Raw genomic sequence first — 27,606 nt, 5'->3', positions numbered from 1 at the left:
ATTATAATCTTAAAACTTTTAAATTTTAAAGTCTCAAAAAAAAAATTTTTAAAAAAGAAAAGATTGACTATTTTTGGTCAAAATCTTTGCTGTTATTTTTTTTATAAGAATATTTCAAATGGGAAAAAACCAATTTTTATAACAAAATCTCACCATAAAGCACTTTCTTTGTAAGAATGGAAAAAATCTTTAAAAAAAAATTATTTAAATAAAAGATATGAAAAAAGACTTAGAAATATTCCCAAAATTGGCATACACCTTCATATATTCAAACAGCGGTTACATTCTAACCAGTCAACTACTAGTTATTTTATATTACATGATATTGCAATATAAATCTCAATAAGTTACCTATCTCAATCCATTTGGTATATTTCACATTTTTACTTCAAATTTTTAAAAATTAAGGGAAAAGAAAAAATGTTTTATCTAAAAAAATTAATAGTTTTCCCCACATTTTACAGTCCAAAAATGCGATAAACGTACAGCGGACAGACACAGCGCTCCAATTCCCGCTTCCCGCCATTCCTCCATGGTTTCCAATCACTCGCTTCTTCAATTCTCTCTTTCAAATTTCTAGGGCTCACGGAGTCCCTTACCTACACAACCATGGGAGATTCTACGGTTTTCACCCAACCCCTATCGGCATCTCATAGATCTTCTGCTGGCATCATCTTAAAGATCCGATTGGAGAACTTCATGTGCCACAGTAGCTTGCAAATCGAGCTCGGCGAGTGGCTCAATTTTGTCACTGGTCAAAATGGAAGTAATTCTCTCTTTCTCTATATCTGTATGCTAGTGTTCAATTGGATGAGTTTTGTTGTGGACATGATTGCTTGATTTTTGATCTTTACAGGTGGTAAGAGCGCGATATTGACTGCGTTGTGCGTTGCGTTCGGGTCCCGAGCTAAAGAAACGCAAAGGGCGACCACGTTGAAGGAGTTCATCAAAACTGGTTGCAGGTTTGTGGCTTTTGGCCTGTGTGTGTTGGGGGGTGGGGTAGGGAGGTTTGTTGATTTGTGGAAAGAGTGATTTTTTTTTTTTTTTTTTTAAATTGTATTTTTTATCATTTATTTTTGATAAATCATTAAATAGAACCTTTTGGCCTCCAACCATTAATAACTATCACTTCAACAAGATCCAAAGTTTCACAAACTGAGCATCTGGCTTCTATGGTTCCGCCATGTTCATAGAAGGAATGTTGACATATAAAGGACTGAAGCTCATTATGCAAATGAGGAAACATTCAACCCTTGGGCTTTAGGTCTAGGCTGACCTTGGAGAACCAAATATCTGTAGCAGAGCACATCATAGATGTCATACCCGCTGATGCCTAACAATAGATTGATCTTCTTGACTCACTGATTCCCTAACTTAGTTGTACCCTTGCTCTCTGAACATGTGCATCTCTAACATCTAACATATGGCTGCTCCAAATAAAAGATGTATTCCTTGTTTTAAACCACTCCAAATATTTCCTACGGACAGATGAATCTTCCCTTCCTTTCGTCTATCTCAACTTGAGATGCAGACTGATCCAATGGGGGTTTGCTTGTTAACAGAAGCCTTAACTGTGTAATAAGCCACATGACCGCTTTTCTCAAAATGAGAAAAGAGAGGCCTGCTGACACCTGCTCTCTCTCTCTCTCTCTCAAAATGAACATACCTGTCTCTAGTGCTTGTGCCAGGATTTTGCCTTAAGGGAAGCAAATAATTGTTGATTAATTATAATTGACCTCTTAATTTGATGACATTAAAATTAATATATTCAAATGATAGGTCTTGCCTACTTCAACTTGCCGATATGGTGTCCATGTTGCAAAAGTTGTAGTTTGCATATATGTTGATGAAGCCCCAGCCCCTTGCCTGGCCTGGAAGGTTGTACATGTGACACACAAGCTTCATATGACTCAATAAAGTGTGATAAAGTTATTAGTGTAGTCTTCTCATTTGATTATGAGCAAATGATCTAGGGTTGGCACCTATTTGATATGATTGAGTAGATTAAATGTTTTAAAAATTAAATTAATGGTTTTATTTCTTAAGCTACCAGCTCTCCTAAAATTTTAAGTTGTTAGGATAAGTTCACATTGTATATGAGGCTAAGACCCAGTTAAAACACTTCCTCATGTGCGGCCCTATAGCTACCTGTGAAGAGACAAATCAACTACAACTGAGCAGCAACGGTAGATAAATAGATGAGGACTGAGTTGGAGAGACTCGATTTTAAGACTTCTAGTCAACCACAACTTGGATATCATGTTAAGTTACCAACTTTCTTTTAGAAGCTTCAATTGTTAAGATACGGGCCAAGAATGCATATCAGAATTGTAAAGACCTACATCCAACCGTGTAGATATTGTCCGTTCTGGACCTAAAGGGGCTTTTACGGTTTTAAAACACGTGTACAAGGTTTAAAACACGTGTACAAGGTTAAGAGGAGTTCATACTTATCCAGTGTTAGGAATTTTCTCCTTTATCCAATATAGGATATCACAAACACCCCCTTACGTAGACACAACATTGTGTCCCAAGGGATTGTGGGGTCAAATAGATAAACACCCCCTACAGGGCTAAACAAATCCTCACACTAGAGTCGAAGATCAACTTTGATGCTATTTGTAATGATTCACACCAAACCGTGTAGATATTGTCCACTTTGAACTTAAAGGGGTCCTCACGACTTTAAAATACGTTTACAAGGTTAAGAGGGGTTTATACTTATATAGTGTCAATAACTTTCTCTACTATCTAATGTGGGATATTACAAGAATAACATTATTTATTTGAGTCTAGTTAGATTCTTTGGACTATAATAAAACCTTTTATATTGTCTGAAGATGGTAAACTCATTTTATCAATATTTTTTCTTTCTTCTAAAATATTTTTTGCTAGAGTTTAAATTTCTGTATACAATAAGTTTTATTCTGATTTTGATGCTGGGCATAATCACAAGATCAAGTGAGAATTTCTCATTCTGGATTCTGTTTGCCTCTGGTTTTGTCACAAATCTCCAAATAAAACAATTTCTCAAATATAAACAAACTCCTAGGATCCACTTCAACATTTTGAAACCCTTGCAGCTCAGGCAGTAAGAGATCACCTGGGTAACTTTGTGAGTGCTTGTTTGCTTGTGTCTCTCTATAACTGTTGTAACTAAATTAGGCTACAATCACAAACTTTAAGGGTCTATTTGGGGTTTTTTTTTTCCAAAATGATTCTTTAAAAACAGTTTTTAAAACAGTTCTCTTGTGATTTCAAGAACAAAAGTCTATTTGGGAACTTAGAATTCTCTCAACTTGTTTCTTGAATTTTCAAATATAACTTAAAAATAACTTTTATTCATAATGCTTTATTTCAATCATTCCCCATATTTAACATTTTTTTTAAAACCCTTAGAAAACAAGTGAAAACAACCGAAAACAATTAAAATATGTTTTCAGAAAATGCCGTTTTTAGAACAAATTTATTTTCTATCAAAAAATTACCGAACTTTTTTTAGAATCTAGAAAACAATTTATGTTTTTAGGGAACATAGAACTATTTTTATAAACAATTACCAAATGGGCTTTAATTTTACTGAACTTTGTTATCACCAAGGAATTTAGCTATATATAATTCTATAATTATAAACTGTAATGTGTAATATATATATATATATATATATACAATTTCTCTTAAAGTTCCAAGTCAAATGAGTGACAAATTCTTCACCTTTCTTCTAATTGCAAAGTTTCATTGTGAGCAATCACTTATGCTTGTCTTTTGTTTAGAAAAGGATCCAAACATACAATGTGGTACATGGCCATCATAAATAGAGGAATAACTTTCTTTTTCACCTTTTTTTTTTTCCTTTTTTTTGAAGAGACAAAAAGATTAAAGGCATAGTTAGTCCCAATTAGTGCATCTTATGTGTGGGGATTGAAGAGTCAATTAACCATCTCTTTCTACATTGTTTGGTAACTTTGGGGTTATGATATAAGTTGTTCAGTCTAGCTAAGATGGATTAAGTTTCACTTAGGAGTATATGTGACATGATGACCATTTCTTATAAGGGATTGGGGAGTTTCGTTGGAGGCAAGAACCTTTGGCAAATCGCTTGCCTCACATTGCCTTCGCTTGTTTGTGAGATAGAAATGCTATGATCTCTAAGAAAAAGTAGAGGATAGTATAGATGTTGTGGAATTTACTTTGCTTCTATTCCTCATTTTGGGCCTCTTGTATTGTTGCATTTAAAGGCATTCAACTTAAATTTATTCAACTCAATTGGCGTTCGGTTTGTAATTCAAAAGCATTGGACAACAATGAGAGGAGCTTTGTTCGGAATTGATTCATAGCGTGTAGTGGACTAAACTTTTTGTGTAGGTCTCCTTGTATAGTGGAGGAGTTCGAGTCATACTTTGATCAAATTCCTATATTTTATGGGGAGGACCTCTTATCTTTCTCTTGTAGTTCTCATCCATAGTTAATATATCCTTATTTCTGATAAGAAAAAAAGGATTAAAGGCTTAAAATCTTAAGAGAAGTCTGATGCAACATGTCATTTTGTGTTGGACACAACACATTGTTTCTATATTAGGAATGAAGAACTTTGCATATGAATATTTTTGCCCTTGTCTCTTTAGGTTATTCTTTTTGTTTCTATTAGGTTATTATTTTTCTTTTACTTCGGCCCATGTTTTCGAAGGGGTGGCACCTTAAAATGTTCTTTTCATAGGTTACATGCGATCTATATTACTTTTTCTACTTTTTCTACTTTTTCACAGTTCTTCTTTTACTTCTGGTTTTGCACTTTGTATGGTTTAGCATATCAAATTATAATGTAGTTTCTTTGTCTTTTTGGAAACTACATGCTATGATAAAGTTTTCTTACTTTACTGTTATTTATTTATATGTATATGTTCCTTTGCAGTTATGCGGTTATTCAAGTGGAAATAAAAAATGAAGGGGAGGACGCCTTTAAGCCAGAGATATATGGTGATGTCATAATTGTGGAACGTCGGATTTCTGTATCTACCAGCTCCACTGTTTTGAAGGATCACCAAGGTTTTGTTTGTGTATTCTATCCTATCATTATATTGCAAATATACATATATATTTTAATATTAGGAAAGAAGTTGGTTTCAAGAGGAAGCTGGGAAACCATTATGCTCCCTTCACCTCCAAGGGGACACAAGAATATAAATGGAAGCTTGATAAAAAGAATATTAATGAAAGTTTGGAATACTGTAATGTTTTGAGGTTGAAATTTACTTTGTTATTTTTCCAATAATTATTCTCAATCAGATGGCTCATTGGAGTACATTTGAGGGAAAGTTCTGTTGGTATGAGTTATGCTAATTGAACTCAAGTTCTTGAACCGTTGCCTGAAATGGCATTGGAGGCACTGTTCCAGCCTGTGTTATCTGAACTCAGGTATGATTGTGAGGTGTTCATGTGCTCTTAGGTGTTAGATTTGCATACTTCCTAGATCATTAGAGACAAGTATAGAACTAAATAAACTAGTTGTTACTATTTATCATTCTGTAATCATTCAATAGCCTTGGCTAAACTGAAGCATATAAATAAAGTAAAATTTCTTAAAGTTAATTAGAATGAATTAGGAAATTGTTCTTTTCCTTTTTCTGAAACACTGTTGGTTACAAATGTAGCCGATAGGCAATGTTAGAGTGCATCCTGTATTTCAACTCTTTCCATGTCAAGTAGAATATAGAGACTTTGCATGCTTTGAAGTGTCCATGTGTTGTGGAGGTTCTAGTTTATACCAAGCCGCTGATTAAGGAAATTATGCTAGAATCAAACTCGTATATTTTGAGCTGTTTTTGGAGATGTCGTAAGGCATTGCTCTAGCTTATTTTGGGCCAACAGGTATCATAGTATGAGGGTTGATATTTCATTAATAGCAGAAGTGTTGCAAGACCAGTTCTTTGTGGATTAGGAATTCTCAAGTTGAAAGAGATGCTTTAATGGTCATTGGATGGATCTAAAAGGGATCATGAGGCCCTAAGATATACTGGCTGAGAGAAATTAGGGACTGTTTTGCCACCTTGGATGGAGGTTAGCTGAGTGATGGGGGAAAGCTAACCATCAAGGAGCTATCATTTCAGAAGCGCCTTTTAGGGTCAATTCTTTCCATGGAGTTTTGTCTTTTTGAAAGTATTTATTTATTTATTTTTCATTATTGTGATTGTTGGTTTTTTCCTCTTTTCCTTACTTTTTCTCCTCACCCTTCTTTATTTTGGTTTTATATTCCTAATAAAATTTTAATTGGCTGTAACGGAGATAGTAATAGTTGGATAGTAATTGTGGTTTTCTTAGGAAAAGATTTCCAGATTTTTCATTGATTATAAACTTGGTATACAGGGCTGAATATATACACGGTATTGCTAAAAATAAAAAGGGAAATGAAGACTACCAGCTAGGCTATGAAGACTAACTTATCTCTACAACTAATACAACTAATTTCCTATAATATCCTGACTAATAAATTACAGAAATCAGATTAGCCAGCTAATATACAATTATAACCAAAACTCTAATTTAGGAAAAATGATTCTTGATCAATTCTCTACACTCCCGCTCAAGTTGGATGGTAGATATCTTCTGTAAAATTATGGGAAGATTTAATTTGATGATTTGTCAGCAATGTTAAGGGCTAAGATTGAGGATATCTACAGCTAACAAATCATCTTTTCTTATCCCATGATTTTATGGGATTTGGTAATCTGTTACCAAATCCATTTCTGTTTTAGGTAGTTTTGGCTTTTTTTTGATAAGTTGTAAATATCCCTAAAATAGATAAGTATTATCATCTATATGTAAAGGGGAATGTAATAAGTATAATGCATGGTGGAATGTTGAGTTTTTCCTTCCACATCGATATAGTATCAGAGCATTCTCTGAACCCTAATTCCCTCATATGACCAAATACGGCAAACATAATTCAACTGCTACTGTTTCCCAAATCACCTCCAATCAGGAAGCCATGGCTTCCAGCAATAGTAGTGCAGATAGTGCAAACATAAGGCAGCGTTTCTGATCGATTTGGTGATGTTGGTATACTTGCGGAAGGTGGAACAAAAGGCAGGGATGCTGGTATACCTATAGAAGGTGGAACAAAAAGCAACATAACATTCCAAAAATTTTCTTCACCTAAGTTCTCCCCCTGAAGGGAATTTTTGGTGTAAAAGGGCTGATCTTAAAAAAATGTAACATCCATAGAGACAAAATAGTTTTGTTTTTTTGGACAATAACATTGATATCCTGTTTGAGTAGCTGAATAACCGAGAAATACACACTTAAGTGCTCTAGGTTCCAATTTGCTATGGGTAGGGTCATGAATGTGGATAAATGAGGTACAATAGAATATTTTCAGTGGAAGAGAGGTGAAGGTTCGTGTATGTGGGAAACAAGATTGAAGTTTTTTTAAAGGTGTTTGGAATTCCAAAACTCGAGAAGGCATATACAATTTATCAAATAACAGGCCGTAAGAACTGCATCCCCCCAAAAGGTTTTAGGTACATTGACAGTGAACATTATGGAACGGGCTACTTCAAGAAGATGACGATTTTTCCGTTCGGCAGTCCCATTTTGTTGAGAATTGTGATTACAAGAACTCTGGTGTATGATCCCATTTTGTAACAAATATTTTCCCAAAATTGTATTAAAGTACTCACCTCCATTATCGGTACTAAAAACTTGTATTTTTGAGTTAAACTGGTTTTGGATCATTAGATGAAATTTTTTGAATGTTTGTTCAGTTTATGATTTGTCTTTTAGCAAGTAAACCCAACAAACCCTGGTGTGGTCATCAATAAAAATCACAAACCATTTTTTTCCGGTGACATTATGAACTTTGGAAGGACCCCAAAGATTGCTATGAATCAAGGCAAAGGGTTTCAAAGGATTGTATGGATGAGAAGGAAAAACAGAACATTGCTGTTTTGCTAATTGACAAACTTGACATTGAAACAAATCATTTTTCTTGAACATGGAAGAAAACAAATTTTTCAGATAAGGAAAACTGTGGTGGCCTAGCCTACAGTGCCACAACATTATTTCTTGTTTTCTAGACAAACTAGAAGCTTTACAACTGACTGTTTGAGCTTGTTTATTAACGAAGTCTTCTTTCTTAAGATAGTATAGTCCTCTGTGTTCCCTAGCATTGCCAATCATCCTCTCCGTAGTCAAGTCGTGACAGGTACATGTAGAGCGTGAGAATTTTGCAACACAGCTAGGTACTCGTGTAAGTGTACTGATAGACAGTAGGTTGCAAGTCAAATTTGGAACATGCAATATAGAATGGAGAATCAAATCTGCGCCAATCTTGATTGTACCCATGCTTGCAACCATTGATAGGGAACCATCTGTAATTTTAACCTTAAAATTTCCTAGATTGGATGTATAAGTTGAAAACAAATTTGCACACCCTGTCATGTGATCTGTTGTACCCAAATCGATAATCAATGATTCTTGTCTTTGTGTAACACCATTCAAAGCAAATGAAAATGTACCTTTTTGAGCTAATAGTGATGTACTCAAATTATTTGGCAATGATGCTAGTGTCAACAATTTGTAGAGTTGTTCCATTTGTTCCTTAGCAACGGAAACACTGACTTTGCTATCATTTGGCTTAAGGCTCGGTTCTGTTGCAGCCTGATAACCTTTCGGATTAGATTTGTTGACTTTTTCCTTCCAATTTGTTGGTTTTCTATGTATTTTCCAGCAAGTCTCGTGGGTATGATGGGGATGTTGATAGTGATCACACTATAACCGATTTCCTCTCTGATTGCTGTGAGAATCTCCTTTGTTTGCCAAGTTTGAATCACGAACAGCTTGGGCTGAGTTGTCTGATGTGGGCAGTGGTTTTTGTCCTCCAAGCATGACACGCTCGCGACACTCTTCTCTCCTCACTTCTGCAAAAATCTCATCAATTGAGGGCATTGGATTTGTTCCAAGTGGTCGTCCCCAAACCTCATCCAACTCCTTGTTAAGTCCAACAAGGAAATCAAATATTCGTTCTTTATCCACCATTTTCTTGTATTTTTCACCATCCTCGGCAGAACTCCACACACAATCATTAAACATATCTATTTCTTTCCACAATTTGTTGAAAATATTGAAGTAATGTATTACATCCATATCACCTTGTCTCAAATTTCAAACTTCGTTTCTTAGTTTGAACATTTGAGCTGAGTTTTCAAGGTCTGAAAAAGCATGATTTACAGCATCCCAAAGCTCCTTTGCAGTTGAGCAATACATGTAATTTTCGCCAATGTTTTCTTCTATTGAGTTCACGAGCCACGCCATAACGATTGAGTTGCTGGCATACTAGGTATGAAACGTAGGATCAGTCTCCTTTGGCTTCTTTATTGTGCCATGGAGATATCCAATCTTCCTGTGTCTGCGAATAACCATTTGAGCGGCCCTCAACCATTGAAGGAAATTTTTGCCATTAAGCTTGTGAGTAGTTATTTGAAGGGATGAATGGTCAATAGCAGTGGGGACAATTGTAGAGGTTGACTGAGAAGGTTCTGAGGACGCCTTTGAGTCGTCGCCCCTGCTCGTCCCTGTCATGACAGTTTTTACCATGGTATTTTCTTCAACTACACAGCCTGCTCTGATGCTATGTTTCTAGGCAATAAGAAGAAAAACTCAAACACTGCTCTGATCTGTTATTGAACTCAATTACAAACTAATTTATAGACTTAGGTATTATGTTAGTCCTTTATTTTAGGAAACCAGAAACATCCTAAAAACTAGGAGATTAATTTGAATTAATCTCTAATTACCCCATGGATAAAACAAATTTAAAATAATTCAAATTAACTCAAATATCCAAAGCTGTTTGGATAGTTTGAATTAATTCAAACTACTTCAACTGATTTAGATAATCTCAATTATCTGAAAAAATCTCCAACAATACCATTACAATTCTGTTCTTTCTCTGCATGGTTATTGGGAGTAATGCTTTTCCAGATATAATTTTAGTTAACTAATGGGACATTCCATATTGGAAATGTTGAACGACAAATGTTGAGGTTAAGATGCATTGAACATTTCACCCTTGAAATTGTTATAATTTGTGTCTATTGGAATTGTTTTTTTTTTGATTGGAAACGCCACAAAGATATATTAATATAAAAAGAAGTACAAGAAGAAGGATGAGAAATCCTCCCACCAAAGACAACTAAAATACAGGAAAAAACACAAAAACAAAAGAACTCCCACTAAGGACCAATCCCTAAGGAGAACACACCGCTATCCAATCCAACTGAATCACATTAAGGGGAGTCCCCTTAAATGCCTTGGAACAGAAAGCCCAAAGGGAAGCAAGGAAAGCTATAGAGTCCCAAAGGGACTCTGAATTCCTTGCTTTATCCTCGAAAATCCTTGCGTTTCTTTCCCACCACACAACCCGAATTAGAGCTATGCTCGCAGCTTGCCACAAGACTACCCCTCTCTTAGAATTACCGAAGCCTTGAAATTTGATGGACATCATGTCATATATGCTCCTTGGAGAAACCCAATCCATCTTAGCTAACTGAAATAACCTGTGCCACAACCCAATCGTCAAGGAACAATGCAGAAAAAGGTGATCTGCTGATTCCCCGTGCTTCATGCACAGGATACAAATATCAGGACTAAGGGCCTTGTAGGGTCTTCTCACTTGCAACATGTCATTAGTATTCACCTTCTTGTGTGCCACTAACCAGACAAAGGACTTCACTTTGAAAGGAACTTGAGACTTCCACACGAACTTTGAAGGAAAGTTCTGAGGAGATCCAGAAGATTGAGATAATGCTAGAAAAAAGGATTTGACTGAAAAAAGCCCTGAAGAGGATAATGGCCATAATCTAGCATCTGGGACCGAAGGAGAGAGATACAAATCATCAAGAGAGCGCATGAGGCCTTCTAAGTCCTCAATCTCAGAGTCTGACAGGTTACGGCGGAAATTCAAATTCCACAAGAAAGGCCGAGATGGACCGAGAACTGAAGAAATAGAAATGTTTTTATCCACAACTACTCTAAATAGTCTTGGATATTGGGTTCCCAAAGGTTGGTCCCCCCGCCACAAATCTTCCCAGAACCGAATTCTTTCCCCGTTTCCTACCACGAACCGAGTAATCAAAGAAAACCCCTGAAAGACTTGAGCAATAGCCTTCCAAGGACAGCGGTGTGACCATCTGACTAGAGTGTTAGCATCCCAACCATTAGAGTGAGCACCATAAATGTTTAAAATGACCTGATGCCAAAGAGCTGAACCCTCTCTAGGGTACCTCCATAACCATCTCCCTAGAAGAGCGAGATTCCTCCAAGAAATATTCCCCAAACCCAAACCCCCTATTGCCTTCGGTTTGCACACCACATCCCACCTCACTAAATGATCCCTTTTGCCTTCCCCAACCCCTGACCATAAAAAATCCCTTTGCAACCTCTCGATTTTTGCAGCCACTGAAGCGGGAATTTTGAATAAGGAAAGGAAGTAACTTGGCAACTGGGTAAGACAAGATTGGATAAGAGTTATCCTCCCCCCGAAGGATAAGTAGGCCTTTTGCCACCCATCTAATCTACTTGAGATTCTCTCAATCACTGGATCCCAAAAGCCATGCGCCTTAGGGTTCCCGCCCAAGGGGAGACCCAGATAAAGAATAGGCCATCCAGACGCCTTACAATCGAGCATCTCAGCCAATCTTGAAAGATGAACCTGATCAAGATTGATGCCATAAATACTACTCTTGTTAAGATTGACCTTGAGCCCAGAAATGTGCCCAAACACTAACAAAAGACTCTTCAGAGTCTGCAGCTCTTCCTCCCTTGAGTTAGAAAAGAATATGGTGTCATCAGCAAATTGCAAATGGGACACCCTAGTTCTATTCCTACCCACCCTGAAACCCTCCATCAAATTTCTTTCCTCAGCTCTCATAAGCATCCTACTCAGTACATCTGCGACTAAGGTAAACAAAAAAGGGGATAAAGGGTCGCCTTGTCTCAATCCTCTTGATGCCTTAACCCACCCTTTAGCACTACCATTCACCAAGATTGCATAAGATACCGAAGATAAGCATCCATTCATCCATTTCCTCCATCTAGGACTGAACCCCTTCTTTTCTAACACGTGATCCAAAAAATCCCACTTCACGTGATCGTATGCCTTTTCGAAGTCTATTTTGAATACGACACCTTCCTCCCTTGACCTTCTTCTCTCATCCACTATCTCATTCGCTATAAGAACCGCGTCCAATATTTGTCTCCCTTGAACAAAAGCGCCTTGAGTATAGTGTATGGTCTCATGTAAAACCCCTCTTAGACGCCCTGAAAGCACTTTGGCTATTATCTTGTAGAGACTAGTAATCAAACTAATGGGTCTAAAGTCTGATATTCTCTTTGACAGACTCTTTTTGGGTATTAGAACAATGAAAGAGGCATTAGTGCTTTGATTGATAATTCCACTCCTATGAAATTCCGCGAACACTCTCACCAAATCCTCCTTAATCACATCCCAACACTCTTGGAATACGGCAATAGTAAAGCCATCTGGCCCCGGAGCCTTGTCCCTATCCAACTGAAAAATGGCCTTATAAATCTCTTCTTCAGTGAAAGGGGAGTCTAACCTTAGCGCACTCTCATTCGAGATAGGGGACCAATCTAATCCTTCAACACCCCAAGACTCTCCTGTAGGATTTGTGTAAAGCTTTTCAAAGTACTGTAAGATCTCCTCTGTGATACTCTCGGCGTTCTTCAGCACTAAGCCCCTCTCATCCTCCAACTCCTTGATGTATTTCCTATTCCGCCTGCCATTAGCCACTTTATGATAAAACTTAGAATTGCAATCCCCTTCCTTGACCCATTTCACTTTGGCTTTTTGTCTCCAATGAATTTCCTCCCTCAATATTAATTCCTCTAGCTCCCTTTTCTTGAGGCTCTTTGGCTTAACAAATCAGGATTGAGACCCCTTCCTGCTCAATGGCATCAAAGTTAGCTAAATCATTGAGAATACTTTTTTTCTTTTCTTTAAGCTCTCCAAAAGAAAACTTATTCCACTCCTTCAATTTAGCTTTAACATATTGAAGTCTCCTCATGAACTTATGACCTTCCCATCCATTTCCTTGAAACCCACTCCACCAATCTTTAAATTCTCCTTGAATTTAGAGTGTTGTAACCACATATTCTCAAACCTAAAAGGTGTTGGCCCCCACATAAACGGGTTGGTATCCAAAACAATTGGCCAATGATCCGATGTCCTTCTGATTAAGGCTTCTTGAAGGCCTTGGGGGAAGAGCATCCCCCACTCATTTGAGTAGAGAAAACGGTCCAATCTCTTACACACGGGAGACTCTTGCATATTCGACCAAGTGAATGAAGCATTCCGAATAGGCGGGTCAATCAACTCACATTCTCTAATAAAACTATCAAAGTCCCTCATGCTTGGAGTTAGGCTAGAACCCCCCATTTTTTCTGAGCTTCTCCTAATGACATTAAAATCACCGCCCACACACCATAGCGGGTAAGTTAATCCATATATGTCAAAAAGTTCCACCCAAAAATCCTTCCTAAGTGAGGGACTATTTGGACCATAAACAGCAGAAATCCAAAGGGGTCCACATTCGTCCAAAGAGAACTTGACTGAGACTGAGAAAGATCCTATTACCACCTCCTCTCTACTCAGCTTTTTTGAATCCCAGATGATCAAAATCCACCTGATGCCCCGGACGCCGGAAGAGCGACCCAATCCTTATTTCTGATCGTCCAGACACTTCCCACAAACTTTCTATCACACTTCTCCTTCTTTGTTTCCTGAATCATCACAACATCCGGATTCTCTGACCTAAGAAAATCTTTAACCATCCTACGCTTATTCCTAGAACCCAAACCCCTCACGTTCCAGCTTATGATTTTCATGGGAAAACACGAAGACCCTATCCTTTCGAGCCAAAACCAACAAGTCTCAATAACCTGTGGGGCCTCTATTCTTCCTCCTAGAATACACCTTAATGTCAAGAGAGCATAATACCTCTCGCACTTTGGCCATTTTCCCGGGGGACAGGCCATCAATAAGGAAATCCGAATCCTCCTTATGCGACCTGACAATAGATTCCTTAGGGGTACAGCACTCGGTCATCTGGTTAGATAAAGCACACTGGTTCTCCACCTCAACACGGTCAGGGATATCACCAGATTTTAAACAGTCAACACCACCTTTTTCATAAAAAAAATTTGAGATGCCTTGATTTTCCGTAGGAGACAGAGGAAGAGGGACTGAATTGGGAAGAAGAGGACCAGAGGAATTCATCAAGGGAGAATCCGGACTACAGAAAGGAAGAGAAGGAGACTCGGGTGGCTGAGAAGAAAAGGGCTGACATACCTTCAAGATTTTGGCTCCCGGAATTTCACAAGTCCCCTCAAAGTTTGGTCCTTTACCTCTGGTTATTGACTTAGACGGTGAAACCATGTCTGAATAGCCACGAGGATCAGACCCCACTCGTCCCAATAGCCCTCGGTTGACTTCCACGCAGCTCGCCGAGGTGTCCTCCTTCGAAATATTGCCAGTCAGAGGACATCTGGAGAGAGGATTCACTATGATTTCTCGCTCCATCTGAAACCCATCCCAAACTCCTCTTCCAAGATGCGGTCTTTACTTGACGACGACGATCCCCGAATGATAATAGGCTCACTGCGACACTGAGCTCCCTGTCGTCGATCGGCGCTTGGAGGGAAGAGGTTAGACCATGTCTTCTTTGAGATTGCCGACTCTTTCTCCTGCGTAGCATCTCTCGTGTGAACCGTGGGGGCTTTCCCTTCCTCGCTTCGATCTCTTCCCTTCGCGACGAGACTTCCATCTCAGAAGACTTCATTCCTCCTAAGATTTGGCCCAACCCGACAGGCCTTTACACTTACAGCCCACGGTGTTGTCTGACGATGGCCTAGGGTTGGGAAGAGACTGGGCCTTTAGCTCAACGGCCCGACCTTCTTCTCCAAAGAAAGCCTCGGCGCCGGCCCTTGCATCATCTAGACTGAACTTCGCGATCGCCTTTGTAGGAGAAGCATCTCGCTGGGGAGAAAGGGACGACGTCGATGCAGACTGGTGGGCTTGAGGTTTTGGGCCACCTTGAAGCCCACTAAGCCTCATCCCACTTTGGGCCCTAACCTTGTGGGCTTTAGAGGAGGACTCATTCTCAGGCCCAATAAAATCAGCTGGACCCGATCTGCTCCATCCTCCTCCTATCTCCCCTTTCTCTGCCAAACGCATCCTTGATTGCCGATGACGTGCCCGGGGAAGACTCCTCTTTCTGTAGCACTCGATGTCCCTAACATTGCCTCGTAGCCTTTCTGCAACTTTTGGCAACTGAGAGACGCAACCACCCACTCTCACCCACTCGTTCCTGCTACAGTTGATTTCAGACGTGACAGCGTCGGCATCGTCGTCTTCTCCGATGACTGAAACTGCTACTGTATAGGACCATTCTCCATCTTCCACCTCAAGCATCGCTGGTAACACGACGTTTGGAAGCATCTCCACCCACAGCTTCACCCTCGTCAAGTCCACCAACTTCAAAGTTTCCTTTGCCACCTTCGTTACTCTCCCCCATTGCTTCAAAATGAACTTCAACTGGATTTCATCCCACAAATGGAAAGGGAGACCTTTCAGAACTAGCCAGCCCCTCCTGAACTTTCCTTGAACCACCATATTTTCCTTAGGCGACCATTTCCTTAGCAGAATCGTTCTTCCTTTCACTAAAAGACTTCCCTGATCGTGAACCCTTTCCGCTCTCCTTGTTGAACTCACAAAGAAACATCCTTTAAAAGCGGAAATGGGGTTAATGGACACCATTCCTTTCATCCCCATCATCCTCGCAATGGCTCTTCCTTCGTGAGTCCAGTCTTGGACTTTTTCTTGGCTTTCACATATTACAGCTCTGGCCCATTTTCCAGCTGACCACGTACCTCCAGTCCTCAAACCAGCCTCTGCCACCACTTCTGCATATGACCGTCCTCCTCTGAAAGTGTCCCCATTCATCTGAATATCACCATTCTTCTCCTTCGAAGCTCCTACGTCTCGTTCAGAATACTCTTGCACTGATAGAATTGCCTTCCTGAGATCTTCCATCCTTTCCCTTTGACGCCCTCGGGGACGACAAGAAAGAGAGGTTTCCTTTTTGTAACAAATTCTGTAATTCTCATGAACCGCCCTCTGTTATTGAAGCATATCTCCATCAAGAGGGTCTTAGTCTTGCCCCTGATCTTTCGTACAAAACCCCTGGAAGCCTCCACCTCCACAGCTTTCTTCAAATGCTCCATCAGCCAATCCAACTCCTCCATGTCAAATCCTATTGAAACTACGAAACCTCGGCTCCTCTCTGTTACCGATACCCAAGTTCCACCATTCGAACCTTCAAACTCTACCTGAAAAGATTTTTTCTCCACGATAATCCTTTCAGCTTTGCACTTCATTCTCATGGTTTTAATGCCCATGCAAATTCAAGATTCTTCCCGGGGAGCTGGTGGATTTGCCTATAGGAAAAAGACTAGTGGGATGGCCAAGGAATCTGAATATGGGTGTTGCTGTGTCTATTGGAATTGTTGAAGTATGATATACATTGTGGGCCAAAATCCAAATCCTAAGAACTTGAACTTTTAGGAAGATTGATAATTAACACGGTTTCAAAGCTCTTGTTAATTGAATGTCCCATGTGCAAGTTCTTTCCCTATTTATTTATTTGCGATCTGCTTGTTGCTACTGCTGACTGTACCTCACATATTCCGTGGATATGGGGCCGCACATGAGGAGGGGTGTTAGAGCATGACATATGTTGTGGGTCCAAATACAAATCCTAACAATTTAAGCTTTTAAGACAATTGATTGCTCAATAGGAATATTTTATGTCTTATTGAATTGTTTTGTTCTTTTCAGATGATTAATTGGTCATTTTTATTTGCTTAAGTTTTGATGCTTAATGATTAATGCTAGAGGTTTGATATTCACTTGATCGTTTGGATTTGAGATGTTTCACAGGGAAAAGGGTTGCTAGTCGAAAAGAGGACCTTCATGAGCTTGTAGAACATTTTAATGTGAGTGTTTCTCATAATACTTGCATGCAAACTGCATGTGATCTGCTTTGACATTGTTCTGGGGATAGGTCTGTAGCTTCTTAAATTGAATTGTTATGCTACTCTTTTGCCTGAAACTAAATAATTTGTGGTTAGGTGGGTGTTATATATATATATATTCTTTTTTTTTGTGATCAGAAACAAAATATATATTAATAATAATAAAGGTACAAGAGAAGGATAAGAGGTCCTTCCTTCAAGATAAAACATTTATGAACATTTAGAGGTGATGCCTGTTGGGATCTTGATTCAATATGTTGCATGAAGTAACACCTAGAGTATGACATGTCCTCTTAAGAACAGAATATGCATTACAAATATGTATTGGATGTTTATCTCCCCTTCTTTGCCCTAAGCCTTTCTATATTTTTCTGGATAATATTTTTAATCTACAGTTATAATCCTTTTTTGTGTAGTAGGAAAAATCAGACCAATTCTGCATCCTATCCATGTTGACAATATGGTAGTCATGTTTTTCTAAATGGAAAATTTAAATTTAAGATTTGGGATGTGGCTAGATTTGTGCAATGAATGTCTAGGATTGCAAGAGTCGTGCATATGACTACTTTGTAATTGTTGCATGCTACATAGATCAAAAGGAATCTATTGGTTCCTTTCTTTTGCCTTTGTAAAGTTCAACCTTTGTGCACTAAGGCAGATTGTTATTTTTTTTTTGATAGGCAATAAAAAGAAAATATATTAAAAGCACTCACGTTTGCCATTTTGTGGAAAAAAGTGGTGTTTTTTTATCCCAATCTTTTAACCAAATTTCTCCTGATTTTTGTCTCCATGTGGTTTCTTCCATGGAGGCCCACTTTCTAAACTCCTTTAAAGTTGCCCTTTTGATCTCTACCTGTAAAGTCCTATAGATAGATTTTTTTTTTTTTTTGATAAAAAACAAAAGATTTATTAATTAATGATAAGAAAACATAAGAAGGATGAGAAATCCTCCCTATGAAATACAAACCAGATCAAAAGACCCAAGAAAACGTTTGCTTTACAAGGAGATTTGTAGAAAAACAATAAAAAGACTACAAAAATAACATCTCCAAGAGCTCATCTATACTCCTCACCATGTAAGCCCAATCCTAGGGTGTACATAATGAGAGCCAACTAAACTGAATGTCACTTAAGGGGAAGGGTTTAACGACATCAATACAATAGGCCTAAAAAGGAACAAGGAAATGTTTCAAGTCCCACATCATCTTAGGCGTCTTGCAAGTATCCTAAAAAATCCTTGCATTTCTATTTCTGCACACTATCCACATCGAAGTGAGAGAAGCAATTTTTCAAAGAGTCTTGCCTCTAACAGAGTTCCCAAAGCGCATAAAAGAAATAACCATCATGTCGCAAATACTCCTTGGAGCAATAAGCACATGCTATTCAAATTAGTCAGTTTGGATTGGGTTCCTCCTAGGAGCATATGTGATTTGGTGACCATCTCATATAGGGGTTTGGGGAGCTCTATCAAAGGAAAGTCCTATGGCTAATCGTTTGTCTCATGTTGAAAAAAAATGATTTTCATAAAAAGAGTAATTTGCATAAAATTTTCCCCATTTTCTTCTCCCCGTCTTGCTCTGTTGTGTGATAATGAAGGATTCTATAAATTCTCCTTCCCCAATTAGTTTATTTATTCAACTTTAAACATCCTGCTCAGTAATGTTTTTGATGTGTCTTACTTTTCTCAGATTGATGTTGAAAATCCATGTGTGATAATGAGTCAAGACAAAAGCAGAGAATTTTTGCATTCAGGGAATGACAAAGATAAATTCAAGGTAATGTGCATGAATGAACATTGCATGTGTGCAGCATGCACACTATGTCAATATACCTTAGCTATGACACTAACACAGTATTTACTCAGTTCTTTTTCAAGGCTACACTGCTTCAGCAGGTCAATGATCTACTGGTTAATATTGGGACTCGTTTAGATTCTGCAAATACACTGGTAGAGGAACTGGAAAAATCAATAGAACCAATTCTGAAGGAACTTAATGAGTTGCAAGTGAAAATTAGGAACATGGAGCATGTAGAAGAAATTTCTCAACAAGTACAGCAGCTGAAAAAGAAACTTGCCTGGTCATGGGTATATGATGTGGACCGACAACTCCAGGAACAAAGTGCAAAAATTGAAAAGCTTAAAGATCGGATACCGACTTGCCAAGCTAGGATTGATCGACAACTTGTAAGTATTAGACTCTTGGCAACAATTATTATTATTCTTTTAGGAAAATTATGCTTACATCTCCTAAGGTTTTTGTTAAAATAAGAACTGGTTCTAAATTACAAGAACCTGTTCTGTGGTTTACCAATAATGTCACAAACCTCTCCTTGCTGTTAAATTGAGCAAGAGGAAACCTCAAGGAAGGCAAGTGAGGTTTTTCCCAAATTTACTTCAATATTTTTAATGTGATTTGAAATTTTCTCATTTTTGTTTTGTTTCTTTTTAAATTTTAAATGTCTTCACCCTTAAGTAAAAGCAGATAGTACTAGAGTCTCTTAGGTTCATTGAAACGTAGGATGGCTATATTTATTCCTATTAAAATATCTGATGGCTAAATATGTGTTCTAATGGTTCTGGTGGTTGGACCATAACAACCGATGTCAATGTTTTTTTTATTTTTTATTTTTTTTGATAGGTAAACGCACAAAGATATATTAGATAAAGGGTGCTTGATAGGCGACCCAAAGCATACAGGGAGTATACAAACGTCACCTAAAAAAGAACAAGCACTCACTGGCCCTCAACGCGAACCCAACTAGTCCATAAAGTTAAACAAAGTTAAGGGGCCTACAAGTATAGAAGATTTAGCCTAGGAAAAGAGATTACAAACAAAGGAAATTTTCAATCTTTGAATCGACAAGACCTCATTATCAAAAACTATCCTATTTCTTTCCTTCCAAACCGTCCAAAATAAACAAAGAGGGACTGCCTGCCAAACCTTTTTATGCTTCTTGTCCTTAAAAGAAACATACCAACTTAAGAGAGTGTCTCTAACCGTAAACGGAAGAACCCAATTAACACCAAATAAAGAAAACACAAGATCCCACAAAACCTTTGCCTTAGAGCAATGAACAAGGATGTGATTTATCGTTTCCTCTTCAGCACAACACAAGGAACATCTGTTGGCTAAAATCCATCCCCTCCTCTTAAGTTGATCTTGAGTAAGAACCTTCCCCCAAGAAGCTTCCCAAGCAAAAAAAACTCACATTTGTAGGAACATACGGACTCCAAATAATACTGCACGGAAACGAGACTGCACAGCTATGAACAAGGGAATTATAAAGAGACTTTACAGTGAAAATCTCATTTTTCGTCTCTTTCCACACCATCCTATCCTCCACATCAGCATCCGGCCTCTTTCCTTGAACCGGATGTTAAACCGCCAAGCCGGACGAACTGTCCGGTTCCTAAAGAATCGGTCAAGGTTGGTTGACCCAAAATTTTGTTGGGCTAGGCTAATCCATTATTCAAGCCCAAATAGGCTTTCTTGCTACAGAAAAGGCCACTGCCCAAGCCCATTTTAGCTATGATGTTGTTTCAAGGTATTTAAACAGCTATAAAAGCTTACAACTTTTCGATGCGAGACAAATGAGAAAATTTGGAAAAGAAATTTTTTTGCGCCAAAGGGACTTGAGCCATAGGGCACTTGTTATGAAGGGCCGAACCACTAAGCCACTCGTTCACATTGGTTTTTATTGCTGTACAACTCACAAAATAATAATGTAAACTTTGATTTTTTTTTCTCCCCAATTCCACCGTATAAAACCATTAAATGAATATAAGTTCTTCATGTGATATTAGTTATATAATGATAACTATAAAAATAATATACATTAATTAATATAATAACTTTTTAAAATTTTAAAATAATAAGATACATGATATTAAATATTATTATTTTTCTATCATCTTAAATATATCTTGATACTTAAATATTATATATATTTTATTTAATAATGTTTTAAATATTAATACATTTATATTTATCTTTATCATTTAATGTGACATATCAAAATTTTTAATAAAGAAATATTATTAAAATAAATCTTGATCTGGTTTCGGAAAGGACCTTAAGAAGGAAGGAGCTAGAGGATTTGTTATTGAAGGAAGAGGTACAATGGAGACAAAAATCTAGGGTTAAGTGGATTAAAGAAGGGGATTGCAACTCAAAGTTTTTTCACAGAGTGGCCACTGGAAGAAGAAGCAGGAAGTTCATAAAGTCTCTGATTTCTGAGAGGGAGGAGACTTTAAATAACATTGAGATTATTTCTGAGGAGATTGTAAATTTCTTTGGGAATCTCTATTCCAAACCCGAAGGTGACTCTTGGAAGATTGAAGGGATTGATTAGGCCTCTATTGCTGAAAAGAGTGCAATTTGGTTGGATAGACCATTTTCTGAAGAGGAGGTTCGAATGACAGTTTTCCAATTGAATAAGGAAAAGGCCCCTGGCCCTGATGGCTTTACCATAGCAGTTTATCAAGAGTGTTGGGACGTTATAAAAGAGGATCTTATGAGGGTGTTTTTTGAGTTCCACACTAAGGGGGTAATAAATCAAAGTACAAATGCGACATTCATTGCTATGGTGCCTAAGAAAAGCCAAACTTTTAAAATCTCAAATTATAGACCTATTAGTTTGGTTACAAGTTTATATAAGATAATTGCTAAGGTCTTATTAGGGCGTTTACGCAAAGTTCTACATGAAACAATCTTTGGCTCTCAAGGAGCCTTTGTGGAAGGGAGACAAATTTTGGATGCTGTATTGATAGCCAATGAAGTGGTGGATGAGAAAAGAAGGTCAGGGGAGGAAGGGGTAGTCTTCAAAATTGATTTTGAGAAGGCCTATGATCATGTGGATTGGGGCTTTTTAGATCATGTGCTTCAAAGGAAGGGGTTCAGTCAGAAATGGAGATCTTGGATGAGGGGTTGTTTATCTTCTTCTAGTTTTGCTATCTTAGTTAATGGGAATGCAAAGAATTGGGTTAAGGCCTCTAGAGGTTTGAGACAGGGAGATCCTCTTTCTCCTTTCCTTTTTACTCTAGTAGCAGATGTTCTAAGTAGGTTGATGATTAGAGCTGAGGAAACTGGGATAACTGAGGGTTTCCTGGTGGGGAGGGATAGGACTAGAGTGTCCTTGTTACAGTTTGCTGATGATACCATATTTTTCTCTAAAGCCTCTTTGGACCTTCTTCAAAACCTTAAGATTATCCTTTTGGTTTTTGGGCAAGTATCTGGTTTAAAAATCAACTTAGAAAAAAGTACCATTTCAGGTATTAACACTAGGCAGGAGGTGTTGTCTAGTTTGGCTTTGGTTTTGGAGTATAGAGTGTCAGAGTGGCCTTTGTCTTATTTAGGCCTTCCTTTGGGAGGGAACCCAAAGACAATAGGCTTTTGGGATCCAGTGGTTGAGAGAATTTCGAGGAGGCTGGATGGGTGGAAAAAGGCCTATTTGTCTTTGGGAGGGAGGATTACTTTAATTCAGTCTTGTCTGTCTCACATCCCTAGCTACTTCCTCTCCCTCTTTAAAATCCCTGTATCTATAGCTTCAAAGATTGAGAAGATGCAAAGGGATTTTCTTTGGTCTGGGGCCGGGGAAGGGAAGAAAGATCACCTAATTAGATGGGAGGTTGTTAGTAGACCAAAGGAGATGGGAGGTTTGGGCTTTGGGAAGACTTCTATGAGAAATATTGCCCTCTTAGGGAAATGGCTTTGGAGGTTCCCTAGAGAAAGGAGCGGTCTTTGGCATAAGGTTATTGAGAGTATATATGGGACACATCCTAATGGATGGGACGCCAACATGGTGGTTAGATGGTCTCACAAATGTCCTTGGAAGGCTATTGCTCAAGTTTTCCAGGAGTTCTCCCCTTTTGTCCGCCTAGTGGTGGGCAATGGGGAGAGAATTCGGTTTTGGGAAGACCTTTGGTGGGGAAACCAAACTTTGTGTTCTCAATTTGCTGATCTCTACAGAGTTATTTCTGTGAAAAATCTCACTGTCTCAAATGTCCTTGGCAATTCCTTACCATTGTCTTGGAATTTTAACTTTCGCCGCAATCTAACGGACTCAGAAATTGATCTCCTTCAGAGATTAATGGCCTCCCTTAATTCTGTGCTTCTTTCCCCTTCTTCATCAGACTCAAGAGCGTGGTCTTTGTCTTCGTCAGGCTCGTTTTCAGTGAAATCTTTTTTCTATGCCTTGTCAAAAGTTTCAAATCCTTTAATGTTCCTTCCGGCCAAGTTTTTATGGAGCTCAAAAGTCCCTTCAAAGGTTAAGGCCCTCGCTTGGTTAGTAGCACATGGGAAGGTAAACACTAATGACAAGTTGCAATTGAGAAGACCCTACAAAGCCCTCTGTCCTCAATGGTGCATTCTTTGCAAAGGAAATGGAGAGTCGATTGACCACCTTTTTCTTCATTGTCCCGTTACCATTGGACTTTGGCACAGGTTGTTCAATCTAGTAGGTTTGATTTGGGTCCCTCCAAGGAGCCTTGAGGACATGTTGGTTATTTCTTTTAAAAGCTTGGGGAACTCATTAAGAGGCAAAACACTTTGGCAAATTGCTTGCCTTACTTTGATTTGGATGGTGTGGCAAGAAAGAAATAATAGGATCTTTGAGGATAAAGGGAGAACGGAAGAGATGGTTTGGGATTTGATCTAGTTTTATTCTTCTCTATGGGCTTCTTGTACTGAAGCTTTTAGAGGAGTTCCTCTAAGCATTCTACAACTCAATTGGATTGGGGCTTGCGTTTCAAGAGTTTGAAGATTGATGGGGTTTCTTTGTTTTTAGAGTTTTTGTTGGGTGTTTTTCCTTGGTATTTGTGTAGGAAGGACCTCTCATCCTTCCCTTGGTTTTTTCTCTTTCTATTGTCTCTTTTTTCTCCTCTGTATTTATTCTTTTATTAATATAATCTTCTTTGTTTCTGATAATAAAAAAAAAAAAAAATTATTAAAATTTTTAATTATAGATATCTTAATTTCTTATAATTATTTTAATTTTATATAATATATAAATTATATATTTATGACATCACCAGTTCAATCGTAGTTTGACCTTCGATTCGACCATTGAACTGTGAATCGCGAACGAGTAACTTTTTCTGTTTAATGACTGGTCCGGTTATGAAAACATTGGTTTTTTATAAGATTCCTAGTCTAAACTTCTGTATAACATATTCCTTTTTTCCTACATGTTTGGTTGGATAATGTGAGATGTTGAGCCTTGAGCGCCATCATTGTAATTTTGACTTTTATTTATCTTGTGTAAAATCTGTTTACAGTCCTGTATTTATGTTGGTAAATATAACATGCGATGCATGAATTCTCATGTTATCTTTTCTTTCCCTTTTTTGGAGGGTGCTTGTAATTTTTCAGATTTTGCTTCCTTTTGGTTGTATATACAGCTAGATTACATGGTTGTATATACAGCTAGATTTTGCTTCCCTTTTTAGTTAGTTTGGGCATATGATTTGATTTATTTTGCAGGGTAAAATGGAGGAGTTGAGGGAGTGCTTGACCAAGAAGAAAACTCAAATTGCATGTATGATGGAAAAGACAACAGAAGTGAGGAGAATGAAGGAGGACTTGCAGCAGAGGCTTTCCTTGGTATTTGGAACTTAGAAATTGGACATTTATTTCTTTAAAATGAACAAATGGCAGTTACATGAGATAGGATTGTTTATTAATAGTGACGTGATCTGGTTTGATTTCTTAATGCTCAAACTTGTGATTTTGCTTGCAGTTAGTATCTATATATACAGCTTACTTTCCAAAATAGATGTGGCATCTTTAACAGATACTTGTCTTCATATATGTGTATATATATATATATATATATATATATATATATATATATATATATATATATATATATATAGCCTCTTTTTATATATTTATTTTTGTTGGTTCGTTTCATTCACATTCCTTTCTTTCTATTTTTTTAACGGTTTCAATTTTCATACCCTCGTAATTATGTAATGGGGTTTTCTGCTCATTGATACCATATAATCTTAGACCAATGACTTTATCTCTTATTTATACAAAATTTGTTTTGCAGGCCACAAAAGAGAGGCTTGAGCTAGAAGAAGAACATTGCCGGAAAACTAACAAAATTCAGAAGATGGTGAATCTTGTTAGGCGGCTTGATCAACAAGTTCATGAGGTTCATGAGCAAGATCTAAAAAATACTCAGGTATATCATTCCTTCTTGATATAGTATGATTTTTTGCATGGACATGAGTTTAAACATATTGCTGCTTTACACTTCAATGTTTAAATATGCCTCTTAGGTTCTGACTTCAAAAAAAGAAAAAAACAAGCCTCTTAGTCCACTGTTCAGTTTTGTTTTTTCTTTTGCTCAATTTCCCTCCTCCATGTCCTTTTAACAGATAGTTTTTGATTTGAGTGTGACACACATTTGACTAGGCTTCTTTCCCTTGTCTCAGCATATTACTGGAAAAAAAAAAAAGAAAAAGAAAAATGAGGGTCTGACATGCCAACCTTTTTGAAAAATGCTATACATAGAGACTAAACATTTGGTGCTTGTGTGTGTTTGTTTCCAATGTCCTTCCAACATTCCAATTTGATCTAATTTGGATTATTCATACAAAGTTTTCCATGTGGTAGTGCCACCACCATCCAAGAATCTGTGGAATTCCTGTAATTCTTATTTCCTACTATTACTCCCTTGTTTTTCGGAAAAAAATATTACTAGTAGAAAGATGTCTCACCACGCCCTTGCAATGCCCAAATCTCTTTCACCTTGTTCATCCTATTTTTTTCCTTGTGGTTGTTTGTTAAATTGTAATTCACATTTATATATGCATGTGTGTATGTGCATGTATTTATCAATGCATGCATACTCAGACATGTATGCATATATAAATTCTTATCTTCATAAGTACATAAATACATCCATGCATGCCTGGTAACCATATCTAGGCTTAGCCCTTCTTCTGTGCTATGTAGGAAATATCTCCTGGGAATGAACTTTGTGCTGCCTGATAGCGGAAAAGAAAAAATTAGAAGCATCCTGGTCATGGGTTGAGTTTTCCTTTTTGGTTGGGGAGGGAGTGGGAAGTGTGTTTTGGTTGGGGCGGGGGGGACTTTGAAGTGTCAGATAACAGCTTACATTTGCATTGCTGGATATTATTTAACTGTTTGAAGTTTCTGTAGCTTATATGTATGTGTGTGTGTGTGTATATATGCAAAAGAGATTTTATAGGAAATGATTCAAAAATGAGTACTTCCCTGGTACCTGCAACTTGAACAAAGAAAAAAAAAAAAAAAAAACAAGAGAAAGAGATAGAGATAGAGACAGAATGTGTGTGTTTGTGTGTATTCATTTATCATTTGAAAGTGAAACAACGTGGCAAGAACATGCTTCTGAGCTCCCCTGACCCAGAAACAAAGTTTGTAAGAGAATCTTTTAGAGTTAGGGTGGACAATCATCATCCAGAATAAATAAAAGACAACATCCTCCTCTTAAGATTCCAATCTGTCAATTCAATGCCCCTGAAAGGCTTTCTGCTACCCTTCTTCTGTAGTTACCAAGCAATGCAAAAGGTAGTGGCCCTCCACACCTTACTTCTCCCCCTCCATAAACTCATGATGCCAGCAGGCCAGTGCTAGATTCTTAGTTTGAGGAAGAAAGCAATGCCCCCCACAAAGAAAAAAAAAAATTTACTTGTTCCAAGCCTTCAAGCAATGAAATAATTGATGAATAACACTCTTCCCATTCATTTTTGTAAGGTGTTTTTCATATTTAGATTAAGAATAGCTAGGGATTATTTCATGAATAAAAGTGAGATTAATACTTCGGGGCTGCAAGATGTGTACCAAGGCAAATGACACAATTTTGTATTGTGGTTTCAAATTTTTTTGCTGTGAATGCATTAAATAGCTAAGATTTTCCTATAGACAGCTAATGGAAGGGAAGGTATGGTTTAAAGTGGAATCTAAGTCCTTTGAGATTGAGGTAGTGAAGGTTAAGGTAGGTTGAAGGGTAAGGTGTTGGAAAGCAGAGGAGGCTTCTCTAGTTCAGTTAGGTTTGGTGAGCATGCCTTCCTTGGTTATTGGATGGGGTGGAGTCATGTTGCCTGATGGAGAAAGGGAAATATTTTAGCATGGATTGGAAGGAAGGTGGTACAAAGATGGAATTGTGGTGTAACTATACTAGGTGTTATCTCCTATGTTTAGATTTCTCAGCTGAAGCTAAAAAAATTGACTTGTTTCTAGAGGGTAAGCGGATTGTGGGGGGGATGGGCCACTTTGGTAGCCTAAGGGTGGATTCTTCATCCAATAGCATTGTGTCAACCTTGGTTTGTCAAGTGCAAGTTGTAGAAACGAGCTTTGAGGCAATTGCAAAGGGAGTGTCTTTCGTAGAAATCATGAAGGAAAATGTTAAGGAGGTAAGAGAAAATTTTTGGATCTAGCTAGGGAAAAAGAAGATGAGTAAGAGGATGGAGGTAATGGAGCATTGTTTGGTAGGTAGGTGGGGGAT

The 27,606-nt window shown here is 37.9% G+C and overlaps 1 protein-coding gene across 1 annotated transcript in view; it reads left to right on the top strand.

The window, feature by feature from the left end:
* Positions 1 to 480: 480 nt before the first annotated feature.
* LOC117933752 (structural maintenance of chromosomes protein 6B-like) overlaps positions 481 to 27,606 on the top strand; it is a 98,807-nt gene continuing 71,681 nt past the window's right edge. The window contains exons 1-8 of the mRNA XM_034855272.1: positions 481 to 766; positions 857 to 962; positions 4,913 to 5,046; positions 17,015 to 17,070; positions 18,798 to 18,884; positions 18,974 to 19,294; positions 24,591 to 24,710; positions 25,162 to 25,296. Coding sequence (XP_034711163.1) covers positions 610 to 766; positions 857 to 962; positions 4,913 to 5,046; positions 17,015 to 17,070; positions 18,798 to 18,884; positions 18,974 to 19,294; positions 24,591 to 24,710; positions 25,162 to 25,296 — 1,116 coding nt within the window. The 5' untranslated portion in view covers positions 481 to 609. The remainder of the gene's footprint in view (positions 767 to 856; positions 963 to 4,912; positions 5,047 to 17,014; positions 17,071 to 18,797; positions 18,885 to 18,973; positions 19,295 to 24,590; positions 24,711 to 25,161; positions 25,297 to 27,606) is intronic.

Source organism: Vitis riparia, chromosome 16 (genome assembly GCF_004353265.1).
Source record: "Vitis riparia cultivar Riparia Gloire de Montpellier isolate 1030 chromosome 16, EGFV_Vit.rip_1.0, whole genome shotgun sequence".
In the NCBI taxonomy this organism is placed as follows: domain Eukaryota; kingdom Viridiplantae; phylum Streptophyta; class Magnoliopsida; order Vitales; family Vitaceae; genus Vitis; species Vitis riparia.
Note: the sequence above shows the minus strand (reverse complement) of the source record. Positions and strands in the feature narration are given on the sequence as shown.